The following is a 16,018-nucleotide window of genomic DNA, read 5'->3' on the forward strand; positions in this document are numbered from 1 at the left end:
ATCTTTCATCAGGTTATTCCATATGATGGCATCTTTCTGGAAGTAGCTGTCTTTTCTATTCTATTCTGTCAGATAACATTGGGCATTTCTTTTAAAGCAGAACGCTAAACCCTGTAACGTCTCATTGACTAAAGTCTTATTCTTTACACCCATGTTGTGACTTTATTGATTGATTGATTTATTTATTTATTAACTAGGTAAGTCCACTAGGCCCGAGCACCTTTTTTGAGAGGTTAACTGGCAACCCTGTTATGTTGTTATGTTAAGTGATTTGCTCAGAGAGTCACATGGTTTAAGTGGAATGTGATGGAAGGAACTTAGCTCTGCAGGACAGAGGTTGTTTGCAGCTCATAACTTTAACACACTGTGCTGTTTGATTTTTGACATATATCTGACTAACTGTAATCTCCATGTACTACATTTGGATTGGTTTACTCATGATGGTGCTGGAGATTGACTGAGCTTCAAAGGTCTGCACTAGCAGATGTCACTGGTATTTGAACTACCACTGTCATTGCCATTGTAACTGGAAGCTATTTTTAAATAAATCTAACATTTATTTATTTGTCTTTGTTGACTGGGAAAATTCCACCTGGGTAAAACCCATTTTCAGTGGAGGCCTGAGGAGAAAATCTCCACATTTAAGTTACACATGATGTACATTAATAATTGCATGGTAAAAACATCTATACATGAGCTTATTTCTATGATTTTTAAATATTTATAAATATTTCTTATATGAACATTGCATTTTAACACAAAAACAAGTGAGAAATGAACATACATTAGCTAATTACTGACTAGAGATCATATAATAACAATTAATGTATGTATAGCATGACACATTTCCCACTTGTCATGGAAGATAGTCCTCCTTGATCCTACTATTTATATCAAGTGAACTAGTAACTTCTGAGCATTTTTAAAGACATTACTCTGTAGAAAGTATTGTTTTTCCTCACCTTCTTAATGAATGTCCCCCTCCCTCCCTTCTGTAAAGAATAGGCTTGAGCTTTATTTTATTCATATGATTAACATCAGATACAACTTCTCTTACTTTGGAAGTTAAGCAAAGAATTCATACCATGAAAATAGTTTTGTCTTAATTTGCTTCTGTTTATAGCTGTATTTATCTGGAACTATTTACATGTATTGAAATACATTTGATATCTCTATTTATCTTTTTCTTGGATTTGCTAAGGACACATGGGTGCAGTTTTAGAAGCAGGTTTTTGATCATCCTGAAGCTGCATTTGACAGACTAATTGCATAATGGACAAATGGCATGCAACTTTCTTTGGTTCCAACACTTTCACAAGATGCAAAGAGCAACTTTAAAATTAACACTGGCATCCACTTATTCAATGTTGTCTATTTTTAGACTTTTTCCTAATTCTGGGATTCACAGTTAACAAGTCTCAGAATTACAATAGGAAGCCATAATGAATGGGGGTGCTGAGGAGAAAAACTCTGTGTAGTTTTCTGTTCTCTTTCTGAATTTTTAAAATTAAAGCATAGTATTTGTTTATTTTTGGGGATGTTTTTACAGTGACTGTTTTTTTTCCCCACAGGATGGAGCTTCGTTGTGTTATTGCTGTTATTCGCCATGGAGATCGAACACCCAAGCAAAAAATGAAGATGGAAGTTAGAAACCCACTGTAAGTTCTTGAAGTAGAATATATTGTTTTTTACATGGTCATTTTATCATCACTGCCTGAAATTATCAGCCTTCCTGTAATTGACTGGCCAGTTGTTCCCCTTAGTGCAAGAGCAGGTTTAGAGAGACCATAATCTCAACAGCCATCAGGGTTTTCTGGTTTGTGGCCTAAGTGTCCACCTCCTGGCAGCTGACATGCAGGCTTGTTTGCATAAGCATGGGCTATGTGTTCCCCTCCCAGCTGCACTGTACATGCTCCTGTATATACTTCCTCAAAACGCTACTGCATATCACAGATTGGCAGATCCAACCACATGTGCCTCTCCTCTTTACTGTGCACTATACTCCCACTTCACCTCAGGAGTCATCACCCCAGCAGCAAGACCACCTCTCTGTGCCCCAAGAATGGATGAGCTGGTGTCAGCTGTTTACTGCCAACTTTCCTGGTCAGTCATCTAAAATGGGAGAAATTCTTGTTATTGATCTATATCTTGTAATTGTGCTTTTACTACACAGAAACATTACTCGAGATCTTTGACTTTAGAGGCTTTATGATTAAGATTATTCAGAGCAATGAAAATGGATTCCTTACATCTACTACATTTGTTTTTACCTGTTTACAACTAGCTCTTTGCATTCCAGGACATACCTGTCAGCCTCACAACTAAAGTATACTTTTAAACTGTCATATTGTCACTAATCCACAGATATTTTTATGTGGATTGTGTTCTCTAAAGATCATGTGGTCTGTGAGAAAATTTCATGTTTTCTTTGTTTCACTATTTGTCAGTTTGCATGTTTAGCTCTGTAGGTCTGTACTCCTATCGCTGGGAAGTTGTGATGTTAGATGTTGATAAGATAGATCGTAGTAATATCTCCACACTTAACTGCAACAGAGAAAATAAGAGCATTATTTGCAACGTGTCCGACGCTTCATGCCTCGTTCTACATATCTTTCTTCAAAAGGCGGTTACATTCTGACTTCAGTTACATTTCTTAACATTTCCAATTAGTTTAACAGCAGTGAAGATTCATGTTTTGGTTTTGTTAGTTTTTCTGTCCTGGTACAGTCCTTTACATTTCTTTTCAAGTGGCTCTTTAAGAAGTAACTGACATGAAAAAAGCCTTGGGTCTGCCACAAGATAGACATTACATGACTTTACTGCTTACACTATGATACACTGAACCTGAACTCCTCATATCACAAATCTTTTGTCATAATTGCACAGAACTACTTTCTGCATAGCTAAATATAAGTGCTAATAGAGGAAGGAGTTTTGTGCACATATATTACCCACAAAGCCATAACAGGTGTTGTTATTATTATTTATTTTTTTGCAAGCTGTAAGGCTGCCTAAACCCACATGTGGGATTATACTTAGTCTGATGTTGTTCCATCTTGGAGTACGAATAATCAATTAAAATATATTTAAAAATAACTCATTTATGATCTCAGAGTAAATATAAAGCATTATACTTCAAGCCCAAGCACTCGTGCTCATCATGTGGGTACACACACATGCACACACACACAAACACACACACACACACACACACACACACACACACACACCCGTAGTGCAGCAGACAAAAATAAGCATATGCGACTTGAGAACTTGAATGGGTCCTGACTGTACTTTGGGTTTATCGTACTCCACCTTCTACATCTCTTTAAAAAGAGATTATCAGCAGCACAAGCAGTCAGTGTATAAGTAATAGCATCCAGCTGATTACTCTGACACATGAAAACCCCTTCACCTCTACAGTTAAATTAATAGTTAGCTATGAGTAGAGTTTATGCACAACCATACCGGTCAACTGCTATGATTTATAACCTTGCTTCACGTAGTCGTATTATGCTGCTCATACATTTTGACATGTTTATGGGGACATACTTTATTAAACAGATAAACTAAGCCTATACAAATATTCACTACCACTAAGGATATAGGGCCTGGTATATAAACACCATCACCTGTGAAAAATAAGAAAATGCTCTTCTTTTTGACTCTCTGCATTGATTTTTAAAGGCCATTGCTATGATTTTTAATGCTTGGAGGGTGAGAGGTATGTGTACAACCAAAGCCAGTTCAAAAAACAAAAAGGCACAAATGCTGGTAATCTAACAAGTCAAGTAATAAGTAAATGCTAAACAAGCATGGTCAGTGAATGGCATGGGAGATGTGCTTACTGTGATGTGAACATTTCCAGGTTGTTTGTCCAAAACACACTTGGTGCTCAGCCTGATCCTGGGGACTGACCCCTTAAACCAGCTCATCAGTAGCATTCAGGACTAAGGACTGTCCAGCATGGGACTCCTCGGAATGAAGTAGTGCTTTGACAGCACACAGTGAGGAGTATCCACTTAGTCCTTTCATGCCAGGCAGTATGGTTCAGGATCTCAAATTCAGAGAGATGTCTGAAGTCTGATGTGACCTGTCCTCAAGGTGCAGAACTACATCACTGTAGAACACAGTTTAATGTCCTTACTGCATTCAGGACACTGAAGGTCCTATGCTGCCTTTACCATGCATGTTCCCAAGTGTCTGTACCTTGTCAGCTGATGCTGTGGACCTTCCTAGTACATGTTCAACCTCATTTATGTCATCGATGCATGAGCAACCCCAGTCCAAAATCAGGGGAGGGTTTAAATATCCTACACTGCCTGACTTCAACAAGGAGATAGATCTGGAGGCAGTTATCATTGAGCTGGATAGAAGTAATATATTCCAGTCTCCCTACAACTCCCCTGCAGAGGACTCCTTGGCAGAAAACATAAGGCTCATAATGTTTGCTATTTATTGGTCTGTGGTCACTTTCATTGAGAAATGTGTGAATGACTATGTAGGGAAGAGAGAGGAGAAGTCATGGCCCTCTGCCTTCAGAGCCCATCATTAAGAATAAACTTTTTGCTGCCTGGAAGTACCTAATTTGTGCTTATATAGATTCCATGAAAGCAGAATTCCTGTGTACGGCAGAATTCCTGTACACGTCCATAGATGAGAGGAGTAAGATCCTTACCAGGCTTTTTAGTTAGATTCCTACATGATCTGTTTGGTCCAGTACAGTACTCAAAGGTCACAGCATTCTGTCTTCTACAAGGTATGTAAAGCATTGGCCAGGATGGGTAAGAGTGTGCTGTTCTCTGCCACAGTGAGGATAAAACTATGACTATTTGCTTAATATCTTAGATTCCAGTCCTCCCTTGTAGATTAGGAACTGAGAAAGCTTTCAGTGTTTCTGGAATATGGGCTTAAAAAGAGTTGGTCATGAATGTCTACATCTTCCACAGTTGACCAGCATGTGACTTGCTGTAATTTTGACTGCTGAAGCTATAGCCAGGTAGCAGGCTTGGGTATGTGCCCATGCAGAGTGGTGCAGCTGATGCTACCCTCCTTTAAGAAGCTTGGCTTACCATTGTGAGGGGAAGTCCTGTTCAGCCAGCCTTCTCTTAGTGAAGGACCTACTGAAGAAGAAACAGGCCCTCACCACTAAACTGGATTCTCTAGATTCTCCCCTCTTGAGCATCCTTCTTTTTCAAAGCACAGAAAACCCTTCAAAAAGAAGAGGCTGCCTGAAGGACCAAAATGACCCTTAAGCATCAGGTAGTCGTGTCCATCTCCATTGCTGCAAGCAAGTGCACTCAGGAGGACACCTGTGCTAGCCTAACAATTCTCAGGGCTGAATGTCACGACTCAGTGGTAGATTATTTCTCCAACTTTGCTCTGGTTTGGAGGTCCAAAACAAAGGATATAAATGGACATATGTTAGAATGGATAAGTCCTTCCCCTGAAATGGTTTTGCTTTTGTGACCAAGCCTTCTTTGTAGAGCTTCAAGGATAGGTCCAGGCAGTGGTCATTAAAGGGGTCTTAAAAGGTAACCCACCTTTGGAATGAAGCTTAGGATTATAATCACTCCTCTTTTTAGATGTGAAGGTGACAGAAAAGTTCTGTCACATGCCAAACCTCAGTGTCTTCAGCAGACGCAAATTCCTTGTGGTGATTCCCAAGGAGGGGGAATCATTCCCTGTTGCAGCAGGGCATTTGGATGGCTTCAGTGGCCATGATGTTTTCCTTCTGGCTTGTGTATGATTCAGTTAACTCTAGATGTTTTCATTTTCTGTACAAGTTACTGCCGTTTGGATCTTCTTCTGCACAAACAAAGTTACAACAGTGCTTGGATGAGACCAGTGGAGATACCTGCATGTTGTTGTCATTCCCCCTAAGTATACCCATAAACACAAAATTCAAAGAAGCTAGGACAGGACTTATCATCATGACCCCCCTTGAGAAGAGTATGGCTTTATGCTATCAGATCTCATGGGGTACAACAGTTTTACCTGGTACAATTCACAGTGCTGTGGAAGAGTAGTTTTTATGTTAGGTCATGGGTACTGTTGTGGTCTCTCTGATGCAACCAGATCTTCTAGCTGGGGCTGTCAGAGATGACTGAAGTTGATAGGAAATCTTCCATCTGAAACACAAAATCTACCACTTGGAAGATGGTCTCCATATGCGCAGAGGAGTGTTGACCCCTGCTCTTGTGAGTCAGTATGCAAATATTTCTACTGTCTGTATGATATTGGTGTTATTCTTCCTCAGTCATGGCACATGTGCCACATGCTTTCCAAGACAGGCCAGAGAATTTGCTGGAGAAGTTGCTGGGTTTTTCTGAAAATCTGACTGCTTTGCTAGATGGCAAAATTAAATGATGTTGAGGTCCAGGAGGGTACATCTTAGAGCATTTTTTCCAACCTTTTGATCCATGTGTTTGATGTAACCCTCTTCACGGGATCTCTGATGAATATTTCAGGTTTTATCATCATGTTCAGAATTAATGAAAATGTAATCATAATAAGATTAATGTAGTAATAATCCATAACTGTATAGGGTAATGCAGGATTTATTTACTGTTGGTGTGGTTTGATCATGAGGATTAAGCCAGAGTAATTAAACAAAGCCAACCATGGGTAAATCTTGCATTTCCCACAGACAGGAGTTGATTATTAATGTTGTACAATGACATTACTTATGGGAAAAAAAACTTTTCTAAATATCATTGTATAACAAGACCAGTGCTCTTCTGCAGACTCCTGGTAGTTTAGGGCATCTCAGCTGTGTGTTGCACATGTTCTAAGCCTGTATGTTAGAACACTCCCAGAGTACACTGAAGTTTTTGTATTTTTTTTTTTTTTTGCAGTACCAAGGTGACCTATTGGTGTCCTCTATGCAGAGTTAGAATTTTTTTCTTTTATTCAGGTTTTGTAGAATCACAGGGGTGCCTTTTGTGTGGCATCTGCATTGCTGTTAGAACGGGTCATGGGGCATTCACAGCATCGACTGCAATTACTTTTGTTTAACCGTAATGCTATTGCTCTGCTTCACATAGCAGTTTAGTTGGGGTATTATAGGGATTATTATTATAGGGAGACACCACTTACTGACATAGAGAAACTTCTCATTAGACTATTTCCTGCTGGAAAACTCTCATTTACAGAGGGCACACTGACTGTTTTATCCAATCAGTGTGTATGTTTTCCAATAATAAATAGCTTTGTCTCTGTAATGTTATTTCAGTGACAAAGCTCTGTGTTCATTTTGGTTCCATTACTGAAGTAATTTGTTTGTTGTGTTGAGCTATGTTAAAAAAAGGCTTCCTGTTTTGATCTTAAGGAGAAAAGTTGTCTAAAAACACAGAAAAGTAGCTGTCTAGCTACGTAGGTACATAAATGGTGAAGCACATTATTGGGATATATTCATTATGTTCATTACTGACCTGTACTTCTATTTTAAATGCTGATACATTACCAATGTTTGATTTACAATGGTAGCACATTTTGGAATGCTAATTAGCATTAGTTACTATTAATTGCTGATACCCTTATCAGATATTCCACAATTAGTATTACTTATGTTAGTGTGGTATACAATAATTTCCTATTGACATTATTGATAATTAGTTTAAAATGCACAAAAAACATTATGAAATCTAGTATTTCAAAATGAAGAAGCTTTAATATTTATCACAGGAAACAAACCTGTATGAAGCCTGTTGAGGATATAAGCAGCTATTTAATAATTTTTGAAAGGCTGTTATTCCAGTTAGACATGCCATGAAACATGTTATTCCATTTAAACTTATCATGAGATTCTTGCGTAACAATATTCTCAAAGACCTGTATTACTGACCTAACTCTGGAGGCATAATGTTGTTTTTCTTAGTAATTGTGTTATTGTTGGAGTTTACTTAACACAACACTGCCTATAGGAAACACTGGAGGAAACCGTGTACAACAATTTTTTATTGTTATTATTATTTTTAGAAACTGTGCTATCCCAGATGAACATATTATTAAAAATGCTGTTCTATCTAAGCATATCATGTACTTCCTCCATAACAATGTTCTCCTTCAAATATCTATATAATTATGACTATTTTTCTTCGTAGCTATGTTTTTGTTGGTTTTCACTAAACATAACACTACCTATATGGACCATCTTAGTCATTCTGTTATATGTTCCATACATGAAAATCCAGCAAAATAGTAGGAACACCATTATCACAATTATCAGAAAATGTGTTATCAAATAGCAATACATTGCTAATATTACTGCCTGGATTATTGTGTATGCTGTTTGTATTCAACAATGGAGAAAACAAAGTACAGTCATCCCAGGCATTATCTTTTACGTCCCTTACATCAACATTTCAGAAAAACGTTAGGGTCATCATTCTCAAAACTGTAAGAAAAACGTTATTATGAAATTGTGCAATATTTCTCTTAAACTTCTGCCTGTACTATTTTAACATGAAGAAAAAGAAATACAATTTTCTAAAAAAAATGTGTAAATTTAATCGCACTTGGTGCAACATTGCATTACTGGTTAGAATATATTTTAGTCCATTTTAAGCACATATGCATGTATGTCAGATAATATCAACTTAGTAAGATTAATCACAGCCTAGCCTGTCACACTGTGACAGAAATAATCTTATTAAGAAACTTCAATATGTTATATTAACATTTGTGAGGTATTAATGAGATATTAGTCTAAGACTAAACAATATCTGAAGAACAAATTTAAATATTCTTACCTGCATTTGAAATAAAAGGTGGTTGGGAGGTTGGGAGAGTGTTCAATGACTGCAGGGAAGAACTACTTCTTGTAGTACGAGGTCAATGCTGTAGTAAGCATGTCTGTCTTGTTCTAAGAACTGTGTTGTATTTACATTTTTTCATATGTTTCATATGTTTCTATTTGTAGGTTCTTTGATTTATTCGAAAAATATGATGGGTATAAAACAGGAAAACTAAAGTTAAAGAAACCAACTCAGCTTCAGGTGAGACTTAATTTTATGGTGCTAGAAAGAGGCGTGGCTTGTAACGCAAACAATGAAACAGAAGTGCTTGTTCATTTGACGTTGTGACTGCAGACTTGTATGTAAGTAGAAGCAAATGTTTGCATGTCATTATTGTTACAGTGAAGATCAGAAGGGGAGATACCAGACAAGTCTGCCACTACAGTCCGTCTTCCTGTTTCATAGAAGGCCTTTGTAAATATTGGACTGCTTTCAACTCAGGTTTGAAAAAGTAATTAAAAACTGAGGCACAAACGCGGCTGAAACTGTGATATTTTATTCAGAATAAGCACTTTCGTGTCATCAGTGATGCTTCCTCAGACTTCACAAACATTCCTTCTCATTTTCCATTAAAAAGTGCCTTGTACTCTCAATAGCCAACCAGAATTACTCAATCAACCAGCATAAACTCTTAAAGGGAAATGTTCCTAAATAACTTAAAAAATGTATACATATAAAAATATATGAACAGCCATATATTTTATGTAAATACTATAACATTAAATTCTCAGTAAGATAGAACTTTTATATATATATAAATATATATATATATATATATATATATATATATATATATATATATATATATATATGCTAATATATTCATTTATTTAATGGTTTATGTATTAAAAATGGTTTTAGGGAAACCCTAACATTCAGACCATAATATTTGTTGGCCTGAAGTATAATAATTCACAGAATCTCTGACTTTTCTGTAATGTTTTCAACATTACCTAAAAGTGGGCTTCTGAATACTAATTCTAAAACCATTAACTTAAAATTATGTATTGAACCTTTCTGGCAAATGTGCCTGGCTAGGGCATTGGTTTCATCCTCCTTGTTAATAGCATAAATGTGTTCCCTAGCATGTTCTCTTAATGTCCTGTTAGTTTTCCCTATACAGAACACAGGACATCTAGTGCAATATGCCAAATAAACTAAACCCCTAGTTCTAAAATCTGCAAATTTGTGAAATTCATATTACTTGCCCATAGTTGGATGAATAAACTTATTAGTATTGCCTGTGTAAGAACAAAAATTGCATCTTCTACTACCATAAGTTCCTATCCTTTGTAGCTGTGACCATTAGTAGACACTAGTAGTGCAGTGTTGAGAGATACACAAGATTTTATTTTATCTCTGTCAGAGTTTATTTATTCAGATAAATGTGTTCCAGATTTTATAATGGTTACTTTAGATGTGACATCCTTGTTTACTGCAATACCCAATACAGAAGGGATAGATTATATTAGACAGCGTTTATGTAAACTAGACAATGTTTCACCAGAGAAAGTTTTTCTTTATAGTATACTGTTAGAATTGGTTCTAGCAAACAATGTCTTTTTATATAATGGTGAATATTTTTTACAAAATAAAGGAGTAGTAATGGGTATGCCCTGCGCTAACTCCTATGCCAACTTAGTGATGATGTTTTGGGAGACTAAAAATGATGAATACTCTAAATATGTATTATATTGTAAAAGACTTGTGGATGGCATGTTTTTTATATGGGATGGCACTGAATGTGAATTAGGAAATTGTATTAACTTTATCAATACCACTACTGACTTTTTACATTTTACAAGTAAAATGGCCCAAAAAAGTGATTTTCTGGATATGAGTATAACAAGAGAAGGGAATGATATTTCACCAAATTATATAAGAAAGTGTGTAAGAGGAGTAATTTCTTACATAGACAAAGTATGCATCCTCCTCACGTATATAAAAACATAGTCAAAGGACAGAGTCTTAGAGTGCCAGGTTAACAAGTTCTAATGAGAGATGTAAAATAGCATTGAAAGAACTAGAAAAAGATTTTTTAAGTAGAGGTTATAGGTCTAATGAAGTCTCCCTTTCGATAGATGATGATAGAGTAGATCAAGTATGGAATGGCAAACCTTTTTTTTTTTTTTAGGAATTATAGAAAAGACATGTTCCATCCTAAAAAACTAAAGATAATGTCTCGGATAGATGAAGAATGGCTATTCCATTCTCTAGGCATAGTACAGCTGTTTGTAATGTCATCCATAGGAATTGGAAGATATTGATGGCAAATGACCGACTCAAAGAACTAGTTGGAAAAAAAACTAGTTTTACATATAAAAATAATAAGTCCCTGAAATGCCTGTTATGTTATGAGAACACCAACATAAGCAATTTGAATACTAAATCTCAAAGGATAGGTACTTATGGTTGTAGAAGATGTAATTTTTTTCTTACACAGGCAATACTAATAAGTTTATTCATCCAACTATGGGCAAGTTATATGAATTTCGCAAATTTGCAGATTGTAGAACTAGGGATTTAGTTTATTTGGCATATTGAACTAGATGCCCTGCGTTTTATATAGGGAAAACTAACAGGACATTAAGAGAACATGTTAGGGAACACATTTATGCTATTAACAAGGAGGATGAAACCAATGCCTTAGCCAGGCACATTTGCTAGAAAGGGTCAATACATAATTTTAAGTTTATGGTTTTAGAATTAGTATTCTGAAGCCCATGTTTAGGTAATGTTAAAAACATTACAGAAAAGTCAGAGATTAAGTTGATTATTAGACTTCAGGCTGACAAATGTTATGGTCTGAATGATAGCATTTCTCTAAAACCATTTTTAGTAGAAAACCATTAAATAAATGAATTTGTTATTAGTATTTATATATAGAAGATGTTCATCATGTTTCACTGTTGCAGTCATTACAGTTGGGTTATCCTGCTGGCAGGCTACCCGCAATCGGCCTGAATTCCAAAGTCTAGGTCTGGCGTCAGTTGCTGTCACCTCCTCCCTGACGTCAGTGCGCCAGGGGTATAAAAGATGCAGCTGACGACATTTTCTCCAGTCTTTCTTGCTGCACAGTGCCCGAAGCAAAAGCGGCAGACTCCTGAGATTTTCAAAGACGAATTTCAGATCCAAGGTCTTCATTAAAACTAAGTACCCCATCGGGGAAACTTTTTTCTTGCTCCAGACCGATGTCAGAAAAAGTTAACAATTGTATTTCTTGTGGGAAGCAAATACCTCATAAGGATTTTCATTCTTACTGTATTCCTTGCCTAGGCCCTGACCACAACGTTGATAGCTATCAGTTTTGCGCTAGGTTTAATCAATGCACTATTAAGCATCGATACGATTTTGCCTTTCATTACGAAGATTCAATTATATAATGCCGTTGGAACAGCCAATGACCGGAGTTTATAAAAAGTGCAAGGAAAAAGAAAAGGACAGGCATCCGAGGTCCAAAACCGACGACAAGGCTGCCGCTAAGCCAGTCACCGGTTCGCCGGTTCTCAGTGAGGCGCTGTCCCAGTCCCTGACGCTCGCTACCTCAGAGCCACAGGCCACTGTCGACTCCCACATGGAGCCAGCTAGGCCTCTGGATACTCGAGGTATTGGACCCTCGGAAACTATCCCCTCAGATGAGTTCGGAGCCGCTGAGCAGGCATCGGCTTCTGAGGGTGTTTTCAGACCTACACAGTTATATGTAAAGCCTACTTCAGCTTCAAAAGCAATGACTAAAGCAGCTCTAAAGACAAAGAAACAAGTACAGCATTCTCCTGGACAGACCTCCATGCCTAAAAAACAGATGCTCAAAATGGCCGAAGACCTAATTACCTTGATCAGGGGTTCCCATCCACCTCCTGATAAGAGGCCTAGGCAAGAGACAGAATATGAATCTTCAGATCAGGTTTCCATTTCCTCTGACTCCTCTGAACAGGAATACTCTCTTCATCCCTATGAGGATTCTGATGCTAAAGAATCTATCCCTTCAGCCTCTCCTCCTGAGGATTATTTTTTTGGGGAAACCTTGCATACCATGAGGGAGCACTTCCACTGGGAGAGCCAAGACTACTCAGAATCAAAGAAAAGGCTTAGAGATTTTCTTTTACTACCTCAGCACAGGCCCCTGGCTATTCCTCCTGTGTTAGACATTGTGGATGATGTATTTTCAGAGTCCGGCCTATCTTGTGACTCTTTACCCCCTGCTCCTGTTAAACCAGACAGATACTGCAGGGTTCCTGATTCTCATAAATTCCTTTATAAAAACCCTGCTGCAGACCCAGAAACCATTTCTCAGGGTCCCAAAGGGGTCAAGGCTTCCACTGCAAAAAACCCTATCCCCTCTGACAGGGATTCAAGGGCACTAGACAGATGGGGGAAAAAGGTTTACACTTCTGCAACTCTGGCTGTGAGGGCTTTAAATTGTCAATTTCATATGCTTAAATATCAGCAATACTTAATGTCACTGCTTAAACAGAAAATGTTGAATAATTCTGATTGTGCAGAAAATAAGGAAATGCAAGATTTATTGCATACAACTGAACAAGTGGGAAAGTATACTTTGCAATGTGGTTTTGATTCTCTGGAGGCCTCTTGCAGGGCCACAGTTACGGGTTCTGTCATTAGGAGGCATGCTTGGTTAAAGGAACAAAATCTGCCTGATCATGTTAAAGCAAAATTATTAGATGCTCCATTACAGCATGATACTTTATTTGGTGTTAAAGCAGAGGAGGTGTTGAAGAAAATGGAGGACAAAGCGAAATCTATGCAAACAGTAAAGGATTTCTTATAGGTACAGCCACCCAGATTTAGCAGGAACTGGCCTACAAAGAATTGGTCCTTTCCAGTGTCAGACAAGCCATAAAGAGGCAGATACAGATGCCCCAGAGGCAGATCCCAGTCACAGGGCTCATACAGGCCTAAACAGTGGGGCACTTCTACCTCCAAAAGCAGAGAAGACAAATCACAGCCATACAGGAAACAGTCCCAATGACTGTCCTCTGCCAGCACCAAGCACTTATCTTTTGGCAGCCCCCTTGGGGGGAAAACTAGCATTTTTTCAACAAAACTGGCACAAGATCACCCAGAACAAATGGATCTTGAATATAGTGTCTCAGGGCTACAGGTTCAACTTTCACACCCTGCCAAGAGCAAAAGTTATGCTAGACCTGCCACACAATCAGTGGGCAGAGGCACAAAAACAAGTTTCATCCCTCATGAACATGAGGGCCATTCAGCAAGTACCGCAGCAAGAGCAGGGACAAGGATTTTACTCAAGACTTTTCTTGGTACCCAGAAAGGACAAAACCTGGAGACCAGTATTGGACCTGTCTATTCTAAATACTTTTCTCGACGTTCCAAAATTCAAAATGTTGACGCTGCAGCAGCTTCTGCCCATGCTGGGAAAGAAGGCTTGGCTTGTAACTTTGGACCTAAAAGAGGCATACCTGCATGTACCAATCAGACAATCTTGCTGAAGATACCTCAGATTCATAGCGGGCTCAATGCACTACCAATTCTCTCCACTGCCCTTTGGCTTATCTAATGCGTCCAGGGTCTTCACAAAATGCCTGGCACTAGTAACTGCATATTGCAGACAAAGAGGAACTCAAATATATCCTTACTTGGACGACTGCTTCATTCAAGCAGAGAACAAGGACATCCTACTAAAGCATCTGGCGTCTGTAAAAAGATTACTAATTTGCCTAGGGTACACAGTAAACGAAAATAAATCAAAACTAGTACCTTCTCAAGAGATAATATTCCTGGGTGCAAGCTTAAATACAACTGCCTAGATGGCTTATTTCACGCTAGACAAACAAAGACAACTGACTTCTTACTTCAAAATGTTGGCAACAAAGACCCAGTTATCTTCAAGAAAAATTCTGCAGGCTTTGGGCTTCATGGCATCCTGCATTCTACTAATTCCATATGCCAGACTGCATATGAGGAAACTACGATGGTATCTAAAAAGTGTTTGGACTCAACATTGCCACAGCCTGGAATCATTAATTACCCTCATTCCCTGCCTGCAACAGGAGTTTCGATGGTGGGCTCATGCCTGTCACCTCAACAAGGGACAGCCATTCACTCTGCCCACAGCCAGGCAGTCAATAACAACAGATGCATCAGATTATGCCTGGGGAGCGCACATGGCAGGAAAATGTATTCAGGCCACATGGTCTGCAAACCAAATGCATCTTCATATCAATCAAAAAGAGATGCTAGCTGTTCAGAGTGCCCTGACAGCCTTCAAGGATCTGCTTCATCCAGGACAACTGCTGATGAAGATGGACAGTACTACAGTCATGTGGTACATAAACAAGCAGGGGGGCACACATTCCTATTCCCTCTGCAGACTAGCCATGACTTTGTGGGACACAGCACTAACTTATCAAGTACACCTGCAAGCACAATTCCTGCCAGGAAAAATAAATACTCTGGCAGAAGAACTAAGCAGAAACCTCATGGATCCCCATGAGTGGAAAATGGATCCACAAGTTTTCAGCATGATAACAAAGAAACGGTTATGTCCAGTCATAGATCTATTTGCCTCTCCTCACAACTGCAAACTACAGAGATTCTGCACAAGGACTTATGACAAGCAAGCATGGAAAGTGGATGCGCTATCATTCAGCTGGAAAACCCTAACAGTATATCCCTTTCCTCCTCTGCCTCTCCTCCCCAAGGTACTCCTAAAGGTCAGAAAAGAGAAGCCAAAAATGATTCTGATTGCCCCAGACTGGCCTCGCCAGCACTGGTACCCAGTCCTAAAGAGCTTGTCTCAAGACCCAGCCTGGACATTACCTCTAATTCCTCACTTACTGACCCAACAAAACAATCAGATCCTGCACTGCTAACTCAGGACCCTAAATCTGGCAGCATGGCGGATATCATAGCCATCAGGAATACACCTCTCTAAAGCAGTGATGGATGTTATTTTGGAGGCCAGGAGGCCCAGTACCAGAAAATCTTATGCAGAAAAATGGAAGAGATTCTGTGCTTGGAGCCAGGCACAAGGAATTGACATGTTTGTACCAAATATTGCTCAGATTTTACAATATCTAACTGAGATGCTGGACAAAGGCCTATCCTTTTCATCAATTAAGATCCATGCCTCTGCCATTTCAGCCTACAATACGGAACCACCTATTTTTTCTCATCCATTGCTAAGGCTGTACCTCAGAGGGGCCAAAAACATAAGACCTCCAAGGAGAGCACCA

The 16,018-nt window shown here is 38.6% G+C and overlaps 1 protein-coding gene across 2 annotated transcripts in view; it reads left to right on the plus strand.

Annotated features, from left to right (window-relative positions):
• The window catches only part of LOC122806915 (inositol hexakisphosphate and diphosphoinositol-pentakisphosphate kinase 2-like), a 1,544,141-nt gene that overhangs the window by 700,384 nt on the left and 827,739 nt on the right, over positions 1-16,018 (plus strand). For both annotated transcript variants that reach the window (XM_044077730.1, XM_044077729.1), the window contains 2 exons: positions 1,572-1,658; positions 8,924-8,999. In XM_044077730.1, the coding sequence (XP_043933665.1) occupies positions 1,572-1,658; positions 8,924-8,999 (163 nt within the window). The remainder of the gene's footprint in view (positions 1-1,571; positions 1,659-8,923; positions 9,000-16,018) is intronic.

This window comes from Protopterus annectens, chromosome 7.part0 (genome assembly GCF_019279795.1).
Source record: "Protopterus annectens isolate FY-2018-M chromosome 7.part0, PAN1.0, whole genome shotgun sequence".
Taxonomy (NCBI): Eukaryota; Metazoa; Chordata; order Ceratodontiformes; family Protopteridae; genus Protopterus; species Protopterus annectens.